The sequence below is a fragment of the Coffea eugenioides genome, chromosome 6, assembly GCF_003713205.1.
Source record: "Coffea eugenioides isolate CCC68of chromosome 6, Ceug_1.0, whole genome shotgun sequence".
Lineage (NCBI taxonomy): Eukaryota > Viridiplantae > Streptophyta > Magnoliopsida > Gentianales > Rubiaceae > Coffea > Coffea eugenioides.
The window spans coordinates 48536307-48561306 of record NC_040040.1 but is presented as its reverse complement, the minus strand read 5'-3'; the positions used below and the strand labels follow the sequence as shown (position 1 = coordinate 48561306).

The 25000-nt window shown below is 35.0% G+C and overlaps 3 protein-coding genes across 3 annotated transcripts; 2 read left to right on the top strand and 1 right to left on the bottom strand.

The window, feature by feature from the left end:
• The first annotated feature begins 2013 nt into the window (after window positions 1–2013).
• On the top strand, window positions 2014–4279 carry LOC113774589 (succinate dehydrogenase [ubiquinone] iron-sulfur subunit 2, mitochondrial-like). Its single transcript, XM_027319150.1, has 2 exons — window positions 2014–2721; window positions 3847–4279. Exons 1-2 carry the CDS (start codon window positions 2051–2053, stop codon window positions 4019–4021), a joined length of 846 nt encoding a protein of 281 aa, XP_027174951.1. The 5' UTR covers window positions 2014–2050; the 3' UTR covers window positions 4022–4279.
• A 3124-nt stretch (window positions 4280–7403) lies between these two features.
• Window positions 7404–12448, bottom strand: LOC113774309. Its single transcript, XM_027318860.1, has 5 exons — window positions 12329–12448; window positions 8873–9041; window positions 7692–7978; window positions 7520–7628; window positions 7404–7432 (listed from the first exon to the last, which is right to left on the bottom strand). Exons 1-5 carry the CDS (start codon window positions 12446–12448, stop codon window positions 7404–7406), a joined length of 714 nt encoding a protein of 237 aa, XP_027174661.1.
• LOC113776167 (cystinosin homolog) lies at window positions 12433–15608 on the top strand. Its single transcript, XM_027321273.1, has 9 exons — window positions 12433–12610; window positions 12771–12903; window positions 13361–13450; window positions 13676–13800; window positions 14086–14128; window positions 14320–14437; window positions 14555–14604; window positions 15061–15150; window positions 15460–15608. Exons 1-9 carry the CDS (start codon window positions 12480–12482, stop codon window positions 15499–15501), a joined length of 822 nt encoding a protein of 273 aa, XP_027177074.1. The 5' UTR covers window positions 12433–12479; the 3' UTR covers window positions 15502–15608.
• Window positions 15609–25000: the final 9392 nt, after the last annotated feature.

Below are 25000 nucleotides of genomic sequence, written 5' to 3'. Positions count from 1 at the left end.
TTTTGACTGTTTTTAGTGGTAGTTAGGTTCTATTTTTATTATTGCACAGGTTCGGCACCTGTCAGTGTATCCATTTATGCTAGGAATCTTTCATCCCACTCTGCTATACCACTCTCTATTATGCTGCCAAGTGTTCATTGCTAAAATTACTTAATACTTCTTTCTATCGAAACTTTCCTTCACTTTCCTTGTATATTACTTAGTTAATAGTTATTAGATTTTAAAAATATAAAAAATAAAAATATGATATTTATGAAAGAGAAATAACAATACAATAAAAAATAGGACAAAAAATTTATTGCAATTGTCATTTATATACATAATATTATTAACTTGATTCATTATATGCATTTAACAGAATGGGAGTAGACATCTATCATTTACTATTTCTAAATCCTTTTGACCTCTTGTTAATAGAAAAACGATATCAATTATGTAAGTACATCAAAAACATTAATAGAATTAAATTATACTTGCAAATCTAATTAATATTCATTTACTATTTCTAAATCCTTTTGACCTCTTGTTAATAGAAAAACGATATCAATTATGTAAGTACATCAAAAACATTAATAGAATTAAATTATACTTGCAAATCTAATTAATATTGATTGGTTTATATCCTTTAAAATTTTAGCCTCCTTTTATTAATAGAATAATTCAAATTTTTATAAAATAAAATAAAACTTTAGTTGATTAAATGAGTGTTTTCAAAATTATAAGTAAACTCGATAAATTAATAAATTATCAATTTACCAATTAATTAATGCTTCATTAATAAATTATTACTTTATTGATTAATTAATACATCTTTAAATTAATAGAATTTGTATGGTCCAAAATTATTAGTTTATACAGGTTTTACCGTATTTTGGATAGGATGTATGTCAAATGATTTGGCATTCATTTAGTTGGAACAAATAGTTAGTGCTTGAATATTAGTCTATTCATGTATTCCTCTCTTAAGCATTAATTATTGTAAGGGATAATTACAAAATCCTCCCTTGAGATTTCTAATAATTTCATTAGCCTTCTCTAAAATTTATAAAATTACACAAACCTCCCCTAAGATTAAGATTTTAACAAAATTAGTTCAAAAAAAAGTAACAATAAAAAATTACTTTAAGGAAAGAGATGAAACTTTAATTCCATAAATACCGCTTATTTATGTATATAAGTTGTATTTCACAGATAACACAAATAAATAACAAAACTACACTAATGATTACAAGATTTAGTAAAATAAACTAATCATCTCTTTTAGCATGATATTTGCTATGATTCTTATGATTTTGAACAGAAAGATTTTCAAATCTTTCCTTTCTTTCTCTCATTCCTTTATTAGGTATATCAATTGATATTATTTTATAAAATACAAGTCGTCGTCATCATTAAAGAAATTTTTAACAGTTATTTTCATCAATTAGTTACCAATATTAATTAGTACTCTAATTACTTAATCGTTAGATATTAGTAAAGGAGGAGGGAAAAGAAAGGCAAAATTCAAAAATTTGTTTCTTCAAAATTACAAAAATCATAACAAATATTATGTCAAAAGAGATGACTAGTTTGTTTTGTTTAATCTTGTAATCATTAGTGTAGTTTTATTACTTATTTTATATTGTCTAATTTATTAAATGTGAGCCTTTTGAATAATGAAATGTATGTATTAATTATTTTTAATTTTTAATTATTTTTGTTCTTTTACTAATTCAACTTATGTACATGCATAAATCTCTCTCCTTAAAGTACTTTTAATGTTACTTTTTTTAATTGGATTAATTTTGTTATCAAAACTTTAACCTCAGGGATGTTTGTATAATTTTGAAACTTCAAGGGAGGCTAGTGAAATTGTTAGAAACCTTAGTAAGGTTTCTGAAATTATCCCTTATTTTAATAACTAACAGTTCTTTGGAAAAAACTTGGGTGAATCCGGTCCACGACCCAAACGGTGGACAATGTGGCTCTTAAACAGCCACATCATAATATACAAATTGATATATGATGGTGTGATGATTGTTGCTCCGCAACATCTGAATCAGCAGCTCCAATGGCGACTGGATTGGTCCGACGAGCAATAGCTAGGGTTCAGTCGTCGGCTCCGGCGGCGAAACTGGTGATAACCAGGGCCCACGCATCGGAGGCCGAAGCCCAGCAAGCGGAACCTCAGGCCAAGAAGACTCACAGCCTGAAGACCTTCCAAATCTACCGATGGAACCCGGACAACCCCCAAAAGCCGGAGCTCAAAGATTACCACATCGACCTGAAGGAGTGTGGGCCCATGGTGTTGGACGCCCTGATTAAGATCAAGAACGAGATCGACCCATCCCTGACCTTCCGCAGGTCTTGCCGGGAAGGGATCTGTGGGTCCTGCGCCATGAACATCGACGGCTGCAATGGCTTGGCTTGCTTGACTAAGATTGATTCTGATGGGTCGTCTGGCACCACAATCACGCCGCTTCCCCATATGTTTGTGATTAAGGATTTGGTGGTGGACATGACCAACTTCTATAATCAGTACAAGTCCATTGAGCCGTGGCTGAAGAGGAAGAGCTCCCCGCCCACGCCCGGGAAGGAGATACCACAGTCCAAGAGGGATAGGGCTAAGCTGGATGGGATGTATGAATGCATTCTGTGTGCCTGCTGTAGCACTTCCTGCCCCAGTTACTGGTGGAACCCTGAGTCCTATCTCGGCCCTGCAGCCCTCCTCCACGCCAACCGGTACCTTTTTTGCTTTGAATTCTTCCTTCCAGTTTTCTTGATTCTACATGCATGCTTTCTGGGGTTAATTTCCCCTGATGGTTTGATAAGTCTTTCTTGCTTAACAATTACTACACTCTATGTTGCTTGCTTAAATAACCTGCATGTTTAAGTCTATACTTGTTGGGCTGAGGCCCATTTGAATTTTACTGGTTGTTTGAGGACACTTTTGATGGAATAAATCGACATCTTTTAGTAGAGTAGTCTCAAAACATGCCACTGCTCAATGAGAATAGCTAATGGTTAGAATCTAGGAAGATAAAGTTTGTCATTTCCTTTTAAATTTCCTGTCCTCATTTGCATTTCTTACCTCTTTCATTCTAGTTGGAAGAGTTTGATTGTTAAAGGGGCCTGACGTTGGATTTGAAGTGAATGAACTGTGAAGAAAGCACCAATCAAAACGTCATGCTAATTTCCCTTGGGTTGTGATTTAGTTTACCTTCTGTTGTATCTGATGATCTCCGATGTGCGTCCGTCTGTCTATTTAGAGTGCTGGACATATTTTGTGTGGCTATTCTGGACTTGGTCTTCTAAAGCTGTCTGCCAGACAATTTTTCACTTAGTTATGGGCTTCTTGGGATTTTTGTAACCTATATATTGGTGTTAGAATTGGATATGGGAGGTGCTTTCTGAGGATTCACTGAAGCTCTATAAGAAGTTGTCTGGACTGACGTCTATTTGACATGATGGAAACTGTGATGTACTACACCTAGACCAGGATCTTGTGTCTAGGTCAAGACAAATTCTGCAATCTTTCAACTTGAGATGATCTTTTGGTTGGTGCACATGTTTATACCCAGTTGTTTGGATCTGTTATCTAGGCTAGTCTGTCGGTTACATGCTTCCCAGTATGTCTGAATGCATCCAGTGTCACTGTTTTGTGATTGATTTACTTAACTCTAATCCAGTTTAGCTGTGTGACTAAATTGTTTGACTTTATGCACCCCTTCAGGACAAACACTGTTCTGGCCAAGTTCATTGTCTGTTCCTTGTGAAATTTATTTTAAATACATGTCCCTTGCACATGTTTTCTGGCCTAGATTGCTAAGCAATCTACCTACTGGTATTGTTTCTTTTCGAATGCAGTTGGATAATGGACAGTCGTGATGAATACACCAAAGAACGTCTGGATGCAGTGAACGATGAGTTCAAGCTTTATCGATGCCATACAATTTTGAATTGTGCCAGGGCCTGCCCAAAAGGACTGAATCCTGGGAAGCAAATCCAAAACATCAAGAAACTTGAGCTTCTTGGTTCTTGAAATGTAGAAAACATAGTATATCTGTGCTGATCTCTCCTGAGATTATTTTGAGGGACTCAGCTGAAGTTGTTTGAGAAATAATTCGATGTGCAGTGTTTGTAATAATCTGCCAATTCAATTAGATGTGCATTGTACTTCAAACATAGGAAGATCTTTGTTTCAAATAAAAATTTTTTGTGTGGAACCACTATATCTCATGTTAAACCGGTATGTTTTCTGTCATTTTCTTTTCCAATACACTTTTTGCTTCTCTGTTGATATTTTGGCTTACAATTCTGGTGATGAAGCAAAAACGCTCTACTTTGAGCATGATCATCTATTACTCCTGTCATCATCGGTCATTACTCTGTCGCAGGAAATCAAGCTGGTAATGCTATTTTATTATCTTTTTCCTAACGAATTTAGTGCTAGACTTAGAATTAGGCAATCTTATGATTTCAGTTTTTCTGCATATATTCCTACATTTTCAGGTTATTTAGCAATGCTTACATAATAGTACTAGTTTGAGTTTCTGGGAAGCATTCTGGTCTATACGCGGAAGAAAATATAACTTGTTAGCTCTTTGAGTTACTTCTGTAGAAATTACAGCAGCTGTGTTGGCTTTTAGGTCTCGGAGTTAATGATTGATCTGCTCGTTAGTTAATGTACCATGGTCAGATTAGTAACGTAGGGTTCAATTGGTTGATGCACACATTGCTTACATTTCCTAAAACCAAACCAATCAACGAGGTGATCTCCAAGCAACCAGTTCTGCAACTAGTAAACTGTAGCAAGAATTTTCTGCAATGCACACCACACTGGTTTCACGCACGACAGGATAAATATATTTGTTTTCACGCGATCAAATATGGCCTCTTTTACTACGACAGCGAGCGGAGACAAAAAATTGACAGATGAAGACTTTTATGTCTACATACTTGCTGTGTGATCCCCAACATAACAAGGGCAGAATATTTTAAAACACAAGTTCATAATTTATTGGAGTCACATCAATTGCATTAGGTCTCCTGAACTCCTGAAAACCTGCAGAGGATCTTATATAAGAGGACTCGGGGCACTGACGGTTGCAGGTGCAACCGTCCCGGGCAATTTTGGTCAATATGAACTGCGCGTAACTTTCTTTGTACATCGTGTAACTTTTTTTTCACAGGATGTATTTTCAGAACAGATAGTGGTGGCCCCACACTTGGCGCGGAAATCGAGTTACATGGTGTAATCTCAGCCGCACAAAATTTTGAGGGCAAATCTTGGCCCTTAACCGTGCAGGGACGGTCCCCAAATCCTATATAAGAGAACTCTATTGAGCAGAAACTCTGGAAGACCAACCAACCAACCAACCTCAAAAGCACACTAGTTTTTCCTGCTAAAACCATGTAGCAGTGGGTATTACTTACTTTTCTGGTTTTAATGGTCTTTACTCTTTACTGAGGCACTGACTTTTGCAGTCTAAGCAAGCCATGGGCGTAGGTTTCTCCAAAATCCTCAAATTCTAGAATCACCTCCATGCGTTACCGCAACAGGTAATGGAACTCTAACTATTTCACTCTTTAGGTCTTAATTCTGTTAAAGGAAAAAAGGACCAACAATATGTCTATCATTCTATTCACTAGGATGCACCAATAACTGTGACTGTGCGACATAGCCTGTTGTTATTGCGAGATCATTGAATAGCGACATAGCCTGTTGTTATTGAAAAGAAGGGCCTTAACTTCTCGTATCATGATGTAATAGTTCTAGTTGTCTCAATCCTAATACAACTAATGTATCCTATTGCGCAAAAGTATCACGCTTCAGGAAATCAGATGATCCTGTGGAACAAAGTTCCTGAACACCCCCCCCCCCCATGGGCGGCCGCCCACGCCAACACTGTCTCCTATTATTCTCTTTCTATTTGGGGGAAGCGAATGGCAGAGGGCAAGAGTAGCATGTCTGTCCTGGAACAAAGAAAATACTGGCAGATTACTTGACCTTATTTTTGTAGAAATCATTTATGTTGTTAAATTTTATTAATCCTGCATGAAAGTTACACAGTCATCTACCACCTATCATCTTATTACGTTTTAAAGGCATAAAGAAACGTCAAGGTAGTACCAAGTTGAAATGATACTTAAGGATAAACATTAACCAGGTGCAGAATGGGGAAAACTTATTGTAAATATGGTTGTACTCTGACAGGCAAAACTGGAAATGCACAATTAATAAGGTTAGGAACTCAAGCTATTCAGCAGGATATCTTTTGGAAATCCAACATTTATGTTGTGCAAACACACAAAAGGAACAGAACGAATATCAACATTTAAGCTAATTCAACTTCTCCAAGCGTGCATACTGTGACGCCCCGAAAAGTATGAGTGTGAGAATCCGAAAATTTTCTAATTTTTTAGGGTTTATTTTATTTAATCGCCCGCCTTTTCTACATTTTCTTTATTAGAAAAATTCCTCAGATAAAGTTTATGAGCAAAGATAGTTTTAAAATGATTTTTCTAGTATCGGTTAGTTTTTGAGAAATTAAAAGCGTATTTTGGACGTGGGACCTGCTAGTGCGGTAAATGCATTATATTTTTTACAACTTGTTGGAATTTTGTATTAAGTGATATTATTTTACAAGGTGTTAAGATATTTGTATTGGAGAGACAAAAAAAGATAAGTTTTAAACCAAAAGGTGACAAGTGTCACCATAAGATTAAGTCTTGGACTTTGACTTACTATTCAACCTTTTACCATTTACCATAATAACTTCAAAAATTGACCAAAATATCTTCATTTCTAAGCTTCATATGGCCGGCCACCTTCAAGCAATAAGGGAAGAAAAGCTCCCCAATTTCTTTGCTCCAAGCTTGCTTAATCTTCACTTTTAACCGTTTAATTTTAGTTTTACTCCATAAAAACTCTTCTCTTGGTAGGATTAAGGTTCTTGGTGAAGTGATTTGGAAGATTTAAGTGCAAGGTTGCTCCATCTCTTTGGTTACTAAGGTGAGTTGAGAAGGACCCCTCTCCTCCCTCTAATGATGTGTAATTCATGATTGGTGGTTGTATAAGATGCAAATTTATGGATTAAATCTTGATTTTGGTTGAATTGGTGAAGTTTTATAATTATTGGGGATTTTTCTGTTTTCATATGGATATGATTATGGGGTCATGTATGATGATTGGAAATGATGTTTAAGGACTCTATGAGGTGGAAAAAGTGATTAATTGCAACCAATTTCTGTTTTGGACCAAAAATTGAAAAGTGAGGGTTTTGTAGTGAACGACTGAGTCCCGGCGAGAGCTGGGCAGGCGGCCCGCCGAACCCTCTGGTTCGCCTTAGGGGGAGGTGGGGCTGTTACACATACATTCCAGTCAAAGAAGCATTTCAATACATTCAGATCTAAGGTTTGTGCTATCTTACTAATTTTGTCCAGTCAGATGCTAAAAAGACCAGCAGATTGGTGAAACAACACATGAAAAGCAGAAGTAATAGAAAAAAAGCTATACGCTTATAAGAGAAAAGCATACAGAAGTCATTTCCTTGTAGAAACTCCAAGACAGCAGCAGATGCAACTTGAACTGTAAGATCTGCAATATCAACATCATGTCCACCTTGAACCAGACCCCAGCTTTCTACCTGCAAAAGCACCATAAAGCAACAGAGAAGCAAGAGGATAAAAGAAACAACATAAACTAGAACCTGTAAATCTTCTCCTAGTCTAATAAGCTCAATGGCCTCCTCAGTATTCAATCTACCACGAAAGATTCCAATGGTTATAACTAAAGAATGAGCACCAGCTACAGCAATTGCATCAATTGCAACTAGTTCACAATCATTTGTCCTTTTGAGCAGGCCTTCAATGGCTGTTACCAGACCTTCTTCCTGCTTACCACCAGAGAAACTGGAATATACAACAGGTTTATACCCAAACTTCGATTCCAACCATTTAAACACCGGGTCGATCTTCTCAACTTGACGTTCTACAAATTATGTGGACAATTAAGAAAATAGTTTTCACTGCCGAGGAAGATACCTCATCAGAACTAAATGCATGAAATGGTGACATTTACCGTTTGCTCAAAACAAGGGAGAATATACAGGGCATTTACTTGATTCAAGCAACAACCATTCGTCCTCATGTTCAGACATAGCTTCTTACGTGTATTATAAGCAGCAAATCATGGTAAACTTTCAAGAAATTTCTAATGATAACTTTTTCCTGAACAGCTAATCCATCGCATTACTAATATGTAGCAGACAATTCCATGCCATAAATCTTTATTTATATAGTGAAAATTGGCCATCAGAAACATTTTGCAATTGTCTGAGGATGAGAATCCAAGGCTAAAAACAAACATAAAAGCTTTTCACTTGTTTTGACGAAGCACTTTCCCATAGACCATTACGAAGCATCATGTACATAATGGCGTCCTGACTCAAAACAGAACAGGTCTATGTGTTCAAGTGCCAACTAGTGTTAAGAGAGGCTGAAAGGTAATGATTGAGTAAAACAAATTCAAATGTCGAGGTCAAAAAAAGTCAGTAGAATCTTGAGTATGACTGTTTATTGCATTACAGTGATAGTGTTGTAGGTACTTATGTTGCCTTATGAGTCATATCCTTGCCTTGCTTCTCGTTCTTGGGAGGCAGAAGATGAGCAGATAGAGGAATGGTTTGGCAATTGCATTTATGTCGACCAGGAAGAGGTTGAAAAGGAGTGATTGAAGAATAAAAGATAGTCATGAAATATAAGTTAGTAATCAACAAATCTCACCCTGTTAGGTGAATCGGCAAAGGCAAGACAACAAGGGATGTGCACTCAGAAATTCACACATAAAGAGGGATAAGAAAAGAAGGCACCTACTGAAAACACCACCCTTGGTACTTGGTAAGATCATTGTCGGCTGGAGCTCGACAGGAGACCAAATCCTGCTGGAATTTCTTCATAAATTTCTCAGTGATCTTGGGTCGAGTAAGTGGAACCCTTTCCAATGCAGTGCATGCATGTTTCGCGAGTGGCATTGTAAAGGGCCTAATTCCATCTGTTTGCTACAATACAACAAGAACTATTTCGTAAATTCAAATAAAGATTGCATTTCCTTTCTACTCGACAAAATAGAGTAAAGATTCACTACAAAATCCAAACTGTGGCTAGAAAGAGGAAGAAGAAGAATGAATTGGAATTAAAAGAAGGAAAGCAATAACCGTTATTACCCCTTTTAAGGGCCGTTTGGAGTTGAGCTTATTAAAAAACATTTCTCATTTGGATCTTTAATAAAAGTACTTATTTACTGCTTGATTACTTTTAAATATATTATTTGGAGGTAATAGTTCAATATGTACTTATTGTATTGGATAATGTATAATTTAAAATTTTTTAAAAGTGTTTATCTATTTATTTAGTTCATAATATAGGATAAAATAATTAGATTTGATGTTTTATTTTTTAAATCATAAAAGCTACATTAAAAGCATCAAATTTAAGTTTTTGCTAAAATTGTTTTTAATACCAAAAGTTTTACTCCTAATTTTATGGAATGATATTCACCAAATACTTTAAAAATATTTTTAGCACCTAAAAGTGTTTTTTTTTTTTTAACCAAAAGCACACCAACCCCAGCAGAGCATTCTAGATATTTTCTACAATAATTTTTACTTTTTTTAAGAAATTAATAGTGAGATCTTTGTTAACCAATTAGTATTACCTTTTCTTCTTTTGTAATAAATTCGGGGTGGGATTTAGCATATCAATATTGTTAAACAACGTGAGCGAAGATTGTGTGTTGGTACTAAAATTCATCAAATTAATGAAGAGAGCCACAAAAGACTGTCAAGATTGCCCGTTGGCATAGAAAACTCGTCAAATTATGAAAAAACTCACAAAAATCACTGAATTATTTAAGAGAGCCACAGCACGCAAGTCTAAAGAATTGAGAATAAAACATAAACAAATGTGGAGCAATATTATTTTTAATGATGCAAACTCTTAGACAATTTTTGTTCAATACAATTTATGGGCTACAAAGCCTTTATATACAAATAATAGGGACCAAAGTCTTAACTGTAAATTATTTATAGCCCCCTTTGATTTTATATAATGTCAGATGATCCTCCTAGGGTTTTCAAAATAGCCACATAACCCTCTATGATTTTATGTTAAGCGGAAAATGGACGAAATACACAATCAAATATAGTGTTTATAATAAACACACTCTAAAAGTTCGTATGATAAAATCTTAATCTCCATATAACCCTCTTATAATTTGTATAAATATCCACTTTAATCTCAATGTGATTTTTACATTTATTCACGTAATCCTCCTATACTTTTATATAAGGTAGTTAAACTGTCAATTGATTTAGCATCTAAGTAAGAGTATTATTAGTATGAGTCTGTCTAAAAGGTGCTCATAGTGTACTTGTTAAGATATATTTCTGGTGTCATATTTTTTGAAAATATAAGATTAATTAGGGAAAGTAAATAAATACTAAAAGTAAGGGTAGATAAGATTAAATAGGAAAAGTTTTTATATGCAAGAGAAAGTAATAATTATTAGTATGTGTACATATATGGTAGGTTAATTGAATATTAGGAGTATTAACGAGTGCACCCATTAGGAAAACTCTATTGATATTTCAATTGACGACATTACATAGACTATTTTTCGTTAATTTTCCACTTTATATAAAACTATAAGAGCGGTGAAGTGGATATTTTGAAATGTTAGGAGGTCATGTGACAATTGACGAAATCATGGGAGGGTTATATGTAATTTAACCAAGTCTTAAAGTGGATTGAGTACTATATAAACTGGGAAATAAATCCCTATAGCAATAGTGAACAACTACTAAACCAAATACAAAAAAATAAGTCTAATATTAACTTATCTAAAACAAAACTAAAAATATACCAATTTAACTAATAACACTAACTAATAAATACACCTAGGGAAAAGGTATAACAATTAGAAGCGGAATCTCTATCTATTGATAATTTTTCTTAGGGATAATTTCAAAAACGTCCTCCGAGGTTTCTGACTATTTTACTAACCTCTTTTCAAGTTTCAAAAATTATACTAACCTCCCTTGGGGTTGAATTTTTATGTAACATTTAGGTCCAATCAATAATTAAAAAGCGATATTAGGAGAGAGAAAATAATATAATTTCATCATTGTCCATCATCTACTATATTATTTAATTAATTTAATACCAACCCACACATTAAAGAAAAATGCAAAAATTTGTTGTTTATGATTAGGGATCAAATCACATATAATATCAAAAAATAGTATATCATTTTGTATTTTTCACTTAATACAAGATCCAAATTACTTTTTTCAGTTACATATTTATTATCAAACATGATCAACAATAAATAATTAAAAAATTTGCAATCAAAATATTATAGAGAGCAAACTATAACATAATAAATGTTCTTATCAACATATTAAGATTAGTTGTTAAAATTTTTATTATATTAAAGTTCGCTCTTTGTAATTTTTTGATTATAAATATTTTTGATTATCTGTTATTGATCATGTTTGATAATAGATTTGTAACTGAAAAGAGCAATTTAGACATTACATTAAGTGAAATATATAGAATGATATACTATTTTTAATGCCATATGTGATTTAATCCTTGATGATAAATAGCAAATTCTAAATTTTTTTTAATGTTTGAACTGATATTACATTAATTAAACCATTTAGTAGATAAGGGACAATGATGAAATCATATCTTATCTTGTCTCTCCTAATATTATCTTTTTAATTGTTGGATGGGATTAGATGTTTCAAGATAATAAAATTTAAGAAAAGTTACTGTAATTTTTAAAACTTAAAATAGGCCAGTGAAATTGTCCCTGAGGTTTCGGAAATTATCACTTTTTCTTCACCAGGTGGTTACGGAGTCTGAACTGAGACGGCAACCGGGGCAACGTTCATTCTTCAGCATCCACTTTTGGTTATGGAGTATGAACTGAGACGGCTACGGGGGCAATATTCATTCTTCAGCATTCACTCTTATATGATGTTCGCGCTGTTGATTGTTTTGCTTCGGAGCAGCTGAGACCTTTAATTGCCTTAAATTGCCTTTTTCTTGGGACTCGTGCTGCTTTCCTTATCGGCTGTCAATTCGCAACTTTCCGACACCTACTCCCACCCTTTGAGTCACTCATGACTGCTTGAGTCATTCACGTCTTATATCTACAGACCAGCACGCCATTCAGTTTCCATTCCTACAACATTTTTATGCCATTGATCCATGCATAGGCGGATTTCTGTGATCCCATCAGATTCTGATTCTGAGATGGTTTCCTTTTCTCGAGTTGTACATTTGACAACCAACTGCTAGTGGCTGAAGTGCTCAAAGATTCCCTGTTCTCTTCCAAGACAGAAATTTGAGCAACGGTTCCAGAGATTGGAACTCTTTCTGTATAGTAATAATACTCCATAAGAGTAGAGGAAGAGGAAAGAGAAAGCGAGATGGCTGGGCAGGGGTCGTCGTGGAATTCAACTCCGCTGCAAGTGTTGCATGATGTTCTGGGATGGATTGCGTTTGCGTCGTGGTCTATCAGCTTCTATCCCCAAGTCATCTTGAACTTCCGCCGTAAAAGGTTTTTTTTTCCCCCACAATACCATTTTTAGCTTTTCGCTTTCCTCTCGTTCAATATTCAGCCTTTCATGGTTCATCGTGAGAGTACTAATTAATAGTTTTTCTTCTCGGGGGGCCGTCCGCTTAAAAAAACCACTATTTTGGCTGGCGGCGGTGTGCAGCGTTGTGGGCTTGAATTTTGATTTCGTGGTGTTGAATCTCACAAAGCACTCTTCCTATCTCATCTACAACGCTTCCGTCTTCTTCAGTTCTGCCGTTCAACGCCAGTACCACCAAAAATTTGGCTTTGATCAGGTTTATTCTTTCTTTCTGCCTTGTTTTTTCCCCTTCCCCTATTAGCAACGCGTATATCCAAAGGTGGATGTCTGCTGGACTCATGAATACCCTTGCTTCAATTAGAATGTATTTCAGTTTTAAGCATTATGATTACGTGCTTCTTCTGATCATTAATTAACTTTTAAAGGATAATTGTTGTCAAATCTTGATAAATAAGCCAAAGAGATCAATGCTCTGAACTAATCGAATGTTATCCTAGTCCTGGGCTAATCCTCTTCTTTTGGAGGGTAAATTTGATTTATTTGGTCTGCTGGTTCCCGTCACCAACAGCTATATGCAGCGTGAGCTTTTTTAAGTAATTTGTACTAGTGCTCTGCTTTCTTTCCTTGTGCGAGGTTGAATCAGTACATTGACAAGTGGATGGAGTATTCTCTGAACCTTTACTTGATCTTATTCCTTGATTCGTCTATTGCAGATGATTCCAGTGGCTGCCAATGACGTAGCTTTCTCAATCCATGCGGTTCTGCTAACTGCAATTACCTTATTCCAGATTGCAATCTACGAGGTAACTATTTAAATCCTTCTTTGATGCTTCCTGCATGTCTTAAAAGATAACTGAAAACAGGAAAATTTGCGTGTAATTTTCTAAAAGAGTGTTTGCGCATACTTCATAACACTGTTCTCAGGAACAATGTTTGTAACTTAGATTGCCAATGATTACTCGCATCAATTCCTATAGCTGTCACTTAACTCTACACCCCCCGGTTCCCCAAATTCTGTTCTTTTCCAGCGTGGACATCAAAAGATTTCTAGAACTGCAACCGCGATTGTCATAGTAGCTTGGTTAGCTGCAGCGGTCTGTGTTTTTGTAGCAGTTCCTCACCACAAGTGGCTTTGGCTGGTGTCATGCTTCAAGTAAGATGCGTTGTTTTACTCCATTCTTGTACATCTTCTCTTGTTAACTCGAACGAAGTCAATGTTGCTGGCTCCACTTCTTGTTAAAAGTGTTGAAAATCTTGCTGAACGTGTTTTGCGTAGCTATGGAGGAATGGTCTGTTGATGAAGCCCTCATTCATCTCTGATCATTGTGAACTGATACTTCTGTTTTGGGCTATTATTTTTGGTTAAAAAGATTACCTTTTAATGGTGCTACCATGATTGTGGCGACCTTTTTACCTTTTCTTTCTACTGTATATGCAGCACAGTGCAAGTTGTCATGACAGTCATCAAATACATTCCTCAGGTTATTCCTATGGCTGGCTATCTTTGGAATTGTCCAATATTAACTACATATACTTTCGCTTAGGTTAGGATTTAGTGAAACTGCATCCGTTCTTTAATACACCAAGCGTATTGGGTGCCTTTGATGCATTTCAGTTTCTGAAGGATGTCTTTTTTTCTTTTTTCTCATGGGTGACTTGCTGTGTAACTTAGGCTGTTATGAATTTCAAAAGGAAGAGCACCATTGGATGGAGCATCGGCAACATTTTGCTTGATTTGCTTGGTGGTGTGACCAACTATGCACAAATGGCTGTGCAATCCATTGATCAAAGTAAGATTCATGAATTTGATAATTCGGATCTGTTTTTTGGTTGGGGGTTGGGGGGGGGGGGGTACTTAGAAGATTGTAATGCAATGCCTAACCATATTTCATCCATGTTTCTGTTAGAATCCTGGGTGAACTTCTATGGAAACATAGGCAAGACTCTGCTGTCCTTGGTATGGACTTTTTCTATCTGATAATTCTGAGCTTCATCATAATTCTTTTATTGTTTTATCGACCTTCCTTCAAGCTTCAACAACCCACGGCCTTCCTTCAGAAAGATGAAATCTTGTGCTGGCATGAAGATAACCAGCTTCCCGTTTCATAATAACGACTGAACTGTTTTTCACTTTGACGTTGAGTCCCAGAAGACAAAAAACTTATGATCAGCATTTCTCTTTGTTCCGTTAACTCCTGCGGTCAGCAATTACGCAAGAAAATTGTGATAAAAATGGAATACGCACAGATTCGACCTTGTTTAAAACAGTAAATGTGTTTGTTTGATTTACTAAATATGCATAAAACAAATTGCTTCGGTGCTAAAAGAAAGAAGATTTCGTCCCTCATAATGTCATTTGTACTTGAATCTTACTAATTATATTTCTTTTGGTCTGCTGGAATTAACCATGCAGGTGTCCATTTTCTTTGACATTCTCTTCATCCTGCAACACTATGTGCTCTACCCATCCAAGGAGAAGGCTTTACCTCCTAAGCTTGATGCGGTAAGCAAGGAGCGAATACTTAAATCCTCTGAAAACGCACATTCTGACAATGTACGACACAAATTCATTTTCGAACACTCTTCAGGTGTAAAACGGGTTTCGTATCTTGACGTTGTTAAATTCGACTAATATCTATTCCTCTTGAGATTTAATTAAATTCATGTAGAGGTCGATGGAAACAGAGGATTTGTTAAGAATCTAAATTATTTCACTCGCTGAAATGCAGTGAAAAGTCTATTACCTGATAAAATTTTCAGAATTTGTTGAGAAAAGTCTATTATCTGATATATTCTGTGGTCCTGATTGTAGGTACCCTCCACTTCCAGCACTAGGGATGTTGAAGAAGGCTGATGGAAGCTATGAGACGCTTGTTAGGGAGAGATGCAGTCTGGCCTCTAACCAATATGATCAACTTGTTAAGCATTAGACTAGCCTATGTTATTTTGTTGCCAGAAAATGTGAAAGACATCATACATATTTAGCATTAGAAAAATATGTTTTATATATATATATATATATATATGTAGTCAAAAGATATTTACAGTTAGAGGGCAATTACCATTAAGTCATCTCTAGTTTAGCATTCAAGCTAAAGGCGGGGAACATTGTTTCCATACAACACCATATATCATGAAGTCGAGGAGGACCCTAGCAGAGGGCTACACTACAGGACGTTTACTTAGATCGGCTCTACCCAAACTTTTCTGGTTCAAAAAAGACTCTCTTTCTAAAGGAGGAGGGAGCATGAATAATAGGATTTCATCTATAGGGTAGGTGTTGGGACAGGAAGCGTTGGCACCAATGATAGCATAACTGGTTCAAAGTGCGGTGGGTAGCAAGAATGAGGGATTGGAGGTCTAGCTTTCTCTTTTGCTTGTGACTGGGCGGCCCCCTTATTCTTACTGCGAGCAGCTTTGTTCGGAATGACTATGACCGGGCACGATGAGTACGAGTAAAAGAGCAGGAGTCTGTTTGATCCCTTAAACTGCTGCTGAGTTCATCCAAAGCTGCCAGAGAAAGATGGCTGTGAGCACAATGCTCTTTCCCACTTGGCCTTGAGGCTGCTAGTTTGGAGTCTCTCACCACCTCCAGAAGTCCCATTGCTCTTCCTTCAGCCCGTCCCACTGCACCTTAAATAGTGTTTGTGCTATTTAAACAGCTGTGTATCACTTGCCTTTTAATATGCATTTTAGTAGTTAATTATGCTTGTGTACATAGCTTCTAGTTTTCATGCTAGTTGCTTCAGCTAACTTAAAGGTTTAAACTTCAATTCCAAAATTATTAGGATGCCATATACAGGTTGAGAATATGGTGGGCAGTGGCTGTGCCTTGCACAGCTAGCCTTGCCTTCTAAAATTAACTTGTACAAAAAATATTTAAAATATCTTTAAATAATATACACAGTGTATATACTAGCATCGTTGGATTCATGACGTGTGCAAATGTTGAATTTTACATTTAAATTTTACATAATTGTTATTTATTCAATGTCAATGTAAGAAATATAAATTTAAAGTGTTTCACAATCATGGATATCTTATCTCAGTATGACAAGCACTCTTAGCGCGCGAGTCTGCAATTTTAGAATAATTAGTGAATTATATCAAAATATTCATCCGATCACACCAAGAAAACCAAACCCCTAATTTCCTTTTAGCAGCAGCCAACATGAAAACCAATACAGGGTTTTCATCCCTCATCTTCTTCACCATTTTTACTATGATACTCATCCCAATTTTCCTCTCAATTTCCCGCTGCCATCAGACTACCAAATCTTGAAGGCTATGATGGATTGGTGCGTGGATGTCTATGCTAATTTTTCCTAAAATCCATCTCCAATTTACCAGGAAGATGAAGGTGGGGCGCTCAAGCTTGATATATACCGGTGGAACAAGTTTTTCAATGTGGTAAGTAGGTCATGCTCCGAGAATGGCAGATTGACTCCGGATTATCCAAAAGATGAGGTCCTCAATGAAGTACCACCTATAATTCCCATGATTGAAGATATTGGGCGGAGAGCATTGTGGGACAAGGGAAATTGCATCTAAAAGTCAGGAGGATCCCAGAGTCTTGAAGCCAATGATGGAAAACTGTGTGAAGCTCTACTTAGATAATGCTAATGGTAGTGCTGACTCGGAGAAGCATAATCTCGATCTTGATTGTACCATCTATAGTTCCCATGATTGAAGACATTGGCGAAGAACATTGTGGGACAAGGGAAATTGCATCTAAAAGTCAGGAGGATCCCAGAGTCTTGAAGCCAATGATGGAAAACTGTGTGAAGGTCTACTTAGATAATGCTGATAGTAGTGCTGATTCAGAGAAGCATAATCCTGATCTTGATTTCTGCAGCAGTTTCTTCCTCGACTTGGGATTTTATTATGCCGAAAACCAGAAACCATTAGCACCTGAATCTGTTGCTGTCTTGAAAGAACATCGCAGGCTGTACGATCTCAACCTGCCGATTGTATGCGCACCAAGCTTAACCTTTTATCCTGTGCCCTAAGGGCACAAAATAGATTAACCCAACTTTGAAAATCACAGTTAAAATCTCTACTATGATTTCTAATTTTATATGAAGCAAGTAGAGTCATCAATGTTACTTTATCATCATAACAAAAATGTCTATAATTCCGCACCCATTTTTTTCTGACCCATGATCTTTGACATGGTAAGTTCTTTCTTTTTAACCGTATTAGAGCTCTCATTAAGATCAAACAAAGGGATAACCCCACAAGTACTGAAAGTTTTTGTCAAAAGAAACAGGTCCACGAGGACCACTACCTACACTGGCTTACCAAATTAATACTACATCAAAACTGAAACGCAAACTACATCAAACTCAGAGAAAAGATCTTTTGTCCTAGACTTCAACTAATACTAATCTCCCAGTTTCTCCTTGATCTTTCAACTTTACAAACACTAACAAGGGAGCATTTAACATCATAATGATTCTTTGCACCAGTACAGAGCATAATAAGCTCCTTAAAAAGAACATAGATATGTGTGCATATACATATATGTATATTGAAATAATCACACATGCACAAGGTCTGCTTAAAACACTAGCCATATATGTAGCGGAGTCACTTTTTTAACTACAAATGTTACGCATGTAGCAAACCAGAAAATGGTACAGATTGCTCAGAGAAAATATGACAGGAAAGCAGCATCCTCCCACAATGTTTTTAAGGTAGTTTTACAACTATCCGTCACTTGCTTAGACATTAAATAGAACTAATTCCCAAATTAACTTCTGCAGAATGTTTTCTTAGGATATATTTACATATATAGCATGGTTTCCATTTAAGCATATAGTTAAAAGTGTTTCAAAATCATTAATGTATACAGTACGAGAGCCAAACAAAGAGCGTTATGCAAAGTCATACAACTTCAGAAAAACAAATTTTGGTGGTCATGGAAGTTGTTAATTGACATGGGGACTAATTTTTTGTTAGGAAAGCTTGTTGAGGCTGTTGTTGACAAAAGAGAAAAAAATTGTGTTAACCCAAAAGCTAATCATACTGCAATCATGCAATGTAGTAGCTATGCACGCTCATTATTTAAGCTGTAATGATAGTAATACTCTATAACAAAATTATGCAAATGGTAAATGCTAAAAAGCTGAAAATGTATCATTTTAGTGACAATTTCTGTCAAAGGGTGTTATTACAGATAAAAGCAAAGTCGAAAAAGAAAAAAGGAAAAGGAAAATGACCGAATTTGTCCATCCATATCCCCAAATTTTTTTTTCATTTCTTACATTTGAAATGAAAAAATATCTTTTTTTTTTCATCACAACACAAAAAACTTTTTTCATCTCTCATATTTGAAATGCAAAAGAATTTCTCAAATTTCAAAAATTATGCAATTGTGTCCAAAACCAACTCTGATGGATTTTGTAGTCGCCAATTACATTCGCTCTTCATATGCAAATAATTTCAAGGGTAAAATGGAAAGAATAAAGTTTTTCAATCAAATTAATATCACATGATGCTTGAGCTCCTACCACCATTGTTTCGAAAACCGGACCAGACTGGACAAGCTGGTTCAACCAATCAGACCGCGAACCAGCCATAGGTCCGGTCCGGTTCATATCTCAGGTTTACTGGACTTAAAAATCGATAAGAACTGTTTGAACCATACGAATTGTGTGAATCGGATTGAATCGTTGAACCGGCGATTTTTGTTTTTGTTTTTTTGTCTACTAAATTGAAAAAAAAAATATATATATATATATAAAGAATAGATTTTCCTTAACCCTAAAGGCTAATTATTAAATGCTACATCCACTTACTTTCTTCTTATTTTTTGTCTCTTATCAAGTTTGCATCTCTATTTCTATTTTCCTGACTTCCTCTAAACTCCAAACTTTTTTGTTAAAGTTACAATCTCTAAATCCCAAAAATGTGAATTAAAAATTTAAACTCACAATGTCTAATTCCCATGGACGTGAATTTTGTATAATTTTAGAATATTGTGGTATTTTTGGATTGGATTTAAGATTATTTTTTTGGTAGATACAATTGAGACTGAGATGAAATTTATTTGTTGCAACTTACAATTTAAAACTTTTATTTGTGAAAATCCAAGTTCTTTGAAAATATTGAGCTTTTTATCATATAAAGACTTAAATTAGTCCATTGCATGTCTTATTTTGTACATATATATATTTATATAAATTATTTTTTAAAAAATTCATTGAACCAGATTTGAACCAGTTTGATCGATTAAACCTCGACTCAAACACCTTGCTGGTTCAATTAACAGTCCGAGTTTCAAAACATTGCCTGCCACTACCTACCCAAAAACCTTCTCCAATTACTTTCTGAACTCCTCCAACGACCGCCACCTTCATATGCACCACATCTTCTCTAGCACCTCTTCCGAATCATCCACCATCATACCACCAAATCCCTATCCCTTCGCCACCCCTCCCATTCCTCCCACCTCACCAGCTCCCTCTTCCCCCGATCATTCATTCTCTGCCACTATCATAATTTGTCCATCTAATATCCCTCAATATCTGGTAACAGTATGTAAAAGATAATTAGTTGAGTATGTACAATGGAGAGTAACCCTAAACGTATGCATACATCAAAACCATTACTGCAAGTATATAGGTTGTAAATGAGACAACGAGTATTCAAGTGTCAATCTTATAGGAAAAATTGATTAATTATTGATGCTATTTGAATTTCTTTATTATTTAGACGATTACAAGTGCAAATAAAGTAAACTACACTACAAACACGTAATAAAGGAACTAAAAAGAACAATAAATGGCTCCTAGGGTTGGTTTTCTCTCTACCCTTGTAAGTTAAATGATCCAGTTATCATGTTCTATTTCTTTGGCTAAACTATGGCATAATTTCCTAATATATATGAAATCCGTTTTCGCCAATGAATCAACTATATTTATAACTATTCCATACCTACAAAGGTGCCATTCTACTTTTGCGAGTGAACTCTCTTAGTGTCATGCTTTTACAAGCTAACATTGAATAATAACTTTTGGTTCATCATCCAACACCTTGAGATGGTTTACAATTAGTGGCCAATTAATTGCAAACATGAAAACCAAAAGCATGAAATAGCTGGAAAACTGATAAACACAACAACCAAGTTCATATCAACCAACAAAGAAGAGTTTAAACCAAACCATAGGCATAAAACTTAACACAACATAATAGAAATTAAAGAAAGCTCTGAACTTGTATCATAACTAGCAATAGAATTAAATACAAGAGTTAAAAGTTTTAGGAAAGATATCACCCCTCACATGGGTTCAAACCTTCCATCTTCAACCTTAATCTTCATTCAAGTAAGCTAAACACAAATATTGGATGAACTAACTAACCTTTCCTACATTAATCTACCCTAAACTAATTAACTTACTAGGAATCTCTAGTTGAATCTACATTTTTGGTGATGTTTTTCTCCTCTCTTTCAGTTACAAATTTCATCCATGGAGTCATTTTTTATCGGGAAGAGGAAAAAGAGATAATAATTGAGCAAGTTGTGCAAGTTGGCAAGTTGCAGTAGCCCAGAATTTGTGGACGGATTGTAAAGAATCCATGGATGGATTGCTTGCTCTATTTTTCATCTCTAAGGTGACCTTGAATCCGAGGATAGAATCAATTCATGCACATCAGAATTCGTTTGTGGATTCTCCTTACTCTGCTCAGGATCCTGTTTTGCTTATGCCAGTGATTTGATATGCAAATATCTCAATGAAAGAGGCCAAATCAGCTCTTATGCAAAACACAAAAGTAGTAGCCTATTGAATTACCTTTCCAATGTGCTAAGAATCAAGTCATTTGGGGTTACAGGTGCTGTGTTATGACAAAACACCCTTGACTTGTTAGAAGATAAAATGTGTCGATTTTGAGAATCCTTTTTTATTTCTTCATTGCACTTCATTTATTCATCATTTGCATTTCATGTACACTTTAAACCACTTTAAGTCATCAGGATTCATCCAAATAACTTCTAAATTCATTCCAATTAATGTGTGAATCATTAAAACTATCAAAACATGAAGTTTTCACCGCTTAGCTCTATAGAAATGCAATTTTCTCACTTTAATTATAAAATGCAAAATCCAACTAAAAACTTAGTTTTTTGACTCAAATTTGAATGAAAACACACTAACACACACATATAAAACTATAGAAAAACAAGCGAAACAAGCACTCATCACACTTTCATACTTGAATTATTGCTTGTTCTCAAGCAATCAACAAAATAAAATCAAAGCAAATGATCCAAGGGTAGAGTAAGGAGACATACATTCTCATGTGAAAGGCACATTTGGGATGATAATTATGCAACCCTTGAATCTCAATTCAAGTACTCAATTAATATCAAACAAAGGAAAATTTATCATACCATAATTTGATCAAATCCAATACCATACTTACAATCCCTTACCACCCAATCCACCCTTTTCCCAAATCATATTTGTATTTAAGCTGAAAAAACAGGTTTACTTTTTATTTCTATAAAGTGAATCTATAGATTAAATCAACCTAGAGGAGAGAACTTTATAATTTTTATGGAGGAAACTTAAATAAATGTATATGTAAACTTTGTAAAGTTCAAAGGGGTAAAACGTGAGAAATTTTTACAAAATTATAGGGAGAAAGAGGGCAACTAGGCGCTTTTCCAAAATTCTTGAGGGGCCGGCTGGGGGAGGAGAAGAGGGGGAACAAGGTGGAAAAGTGAAAACACTATTAAATTGTAAGGCTATTATATAATTTTCTAAAACTTGACGAGGGGCAACAGGCCACCCTCAAGTACATGTAGCATCACCACTGCCCATTTTGTCTTCATATTTGCATATGCACCACTTTTGTAACTTTTCACTCTAAATTATTTTATATGTGGCTGTGAAGGATATTATATTAGAAATTATAGGTTTTTCGTCTTTTCTTGTTCAGATGCAAATACTATGTCTAAATTATCCTTCATTTTGTTTCACCTGAATGGGGTTAAAGTTAACCATTTTTTCATATATATAAACGAGTTGCCAGTCATGGGATTTTCCTTTCCTTTCAAATTATACCTCTTCAATTTTCAAGTTGAACATGGATTAAACTTTCGATGTTTTTCCTCTGAAAAGTTGTTTCAGTTTGAACTTAATATCCAAATGATTGATCCCAGTTCTTTATATGATATTTTGGTTGTCCTTTTATGTAGGATTTTGGTACTGCATATTTTTCCTATTTATGTTTACTTTAAAAAAAACTATCATGTAGATATTCATACTAATTTTTTTTTTATTGTTTAAGGTACAAGACAGAATATAGACGTCTTTAGGTTTGAAATTATCCATTTTGAAATTATCCCAGTTCTTGAAATTATCCATCAGGATTTAAGGTACAAGACAGAATATAGACAAAATATAGACGTCTTTAGTCTTTTTATATGGAATCCTATTTTGTAGATGCCATGCAAATAATATAGATTCTCCCCGCAAATTATCAGGAGTATGAGAGCTAATTAATATAGAATTCATCATTTCTTTTAGTGTCCTATTTTTTCTTTCAGCTACTCCATTAGATTTTGGTGACTAAGGCGGTGTTATTTCATGTATTATACCTTCATGTTCACAAAACTTATCTAAAACTAACTATTCACCCCCTCTATTAGATCTAATTTTTTTTATTTTCTTATTAAGTTGAGTTTCTACCTCAGACTTATAAGATAAAAAGGCATTATAAGTATCATCTTTATTTCTAAGTAAATAAAGTTTAGTATATCTAAAATAATCATCTATAAAAGTAACATAATATCTTTTTCCTCCTCTAGTCATAGTTTGTTTTAAATCACCTAAATCTGTGTGAATTAAATCTAATAATTCAGTTTCTCTTTGGAAAGTTATACAACTTTTCTTTGTTATTTCTTTGGACAATATTATGGTCTTCCAAGAATATTCCAAAGATAACATTATCAACATTTTCAAATCATATATTTGGGATAACACATTGCAATTTGAATGAATCTCAGTACTCTTTGAGTCGTCCTCCTTAGCTATAATTAATGCTTTCCATTTCGACCGATTTTCTTCCAATTCAATAAAACACAAGATTTTAGCAATTTACCTTGCCAGTTCCTTGCAAATATCCCAAGACCAGCTTAAATCGTATCCTTGCATAATGCTGCAACTGTGTCCTATTGTACAAGCTCAGCTGCATATGTAATCTACTGTAGGGTATGTGGCCGCTTGTTTTGTATCTGCGATGGCTTGTACTCAGTCCGAGATTCTACGTTCATTCCTGTAACTTCTAAAGATTCAGTCCATTTCCCTACTATTTTGCAAAGTATGCACTAACTTCTCTCCATTCCTAATTAAAGTTCTATGGGTTAAAAACAAAAAAACTCCCTGAAGTATATCTAATATACAGAAAAGCCCCCGTGATTTCCAAACATATAAAACGACACCTTATGTTTTGAACTAAATTGTAAACTAATAGAATTCGTTAAATTTAACGGAATCCGATAAACTTAACAGAATCTGATAAGTTTAACGAAAATGACGGTCTCGGCTGTTAAACTTATCGATTCTGTTAAGTTTACCAGATTCCTTTAAATTTAACGAATTTTGTTATTTATAATTTAGTTCGAAACATGAGGTGTCATTTTGTATGTTTTGAAACTACGGGGGACTTTTATGTGTATTAGGTATATCACAGTGGTTTTTTTGTTTTTAACCCAAGTTCTATTCATTTGTTGTCTCCTAAATTTGCCACGGAAGATTAACTATTTTGTCTATTCGTTCTTCCCCATCTTCTCTTTATAATCTATTTTAGGTTCTCCCACCATTGGAGAGTCATGTCTGAGGTTCTCAAGTACATCCCACTCAAGTATCTACTATTGGAGATCTCTTGTCAACACAGAACATGGCCTTCGACTATATCTACATCTCCACCATAGTATTTCCTAGCTCAACTTAGTGAAAAGCTACATTTACTAGAATAATTTGCCTCAAGTCTAATACAAAGCTTCAGCCAAGAAACCAGATGAACAAATATGTAATGATGAATTAAATGCCAAACTGATTGTGTATAATTTTTTGTTATGCAAAAGCACAACATGTTATGTATGCCTAGTTGACATTTTGGAGCCGGAAACCTCTGATGATTGTGAACTTGAGGTAGCTAGTGGTTGACGAGAAGAATGGATGGCAGTGGCTTGTGGAGAGCAGACCAAAAATAGAGATGTTTGCAGGGGTTAATAGGATTAAAAAAGATTTTTCTTTTCCTTTACACAATTTTTGCTGTCATGAATGTGAAAAGTTTTGGTCATGTCTCATGGCATATATGTTGAATTTCAAAGTCAACAATTG

Excerpts from the sequence above, each read along its gene's own strand:
- LOC113774589 (XM_027319150.1), top strand. The coding sequence starts at position 2,051 with ATGGCGACTGGATTGGTCCGACGAGCAATAGCTAGGGTTCAGTCGTCG. Across the intron at positions 2,722-3,846 it reads GCCCTCCTCCACGCCAACCG|TTGGATAATGGACAGTCGTG; the intron begins GTACCTTTTTTG and ends TTTCGAATGCAG.
- LOC113774309 (XM_027318860.1), bottom strand. The coding sequence starts at position 12,448 with ATGGAGTATTATTACTATACAGAAAGAGTTCCAATCTCTGGAACCGTT. Across the intron at positions 9,042-12,328 it reads CTAGCAGTTGGTTGTCAAAT|CAAACAGATGGAATTAGGCC; the intron begins GTACAACTCGAG and ends GTTGTATTGTAG. Across the intron at positions 7,629-7,691 it reads GACTAGGAGAAGATTTACAG|GTAGAAAGCTGGGGTCTGGT; the intron begins GTTCTAGTTTAT and ends GTGCTTTTGCAG.
- LOC113776167 (XM_027321273.1), top strand. The coding sequence starts at position 12,480 with ATGGCTGGGCAGGGGTCGTCGTGGAATTCAACTCCGCTGCAAGTGTTG. Across the intron at positions 12,611-12,770 it reads TTGAACTTCCGCCGTAAAAG|CGTTGTGGGCTTGAATTTTG; the intron begins GTTTTTTTTTCC and ends GGCGGTGTGCAG. Across the intron at positions 13,801-14,085 it reads TGGCTGGTGTCATGCTTCAA|CACAGTGCAAGTTGTCATGA; the intron begins GTAAGATGCGTT and ends CTGTATATGCAG.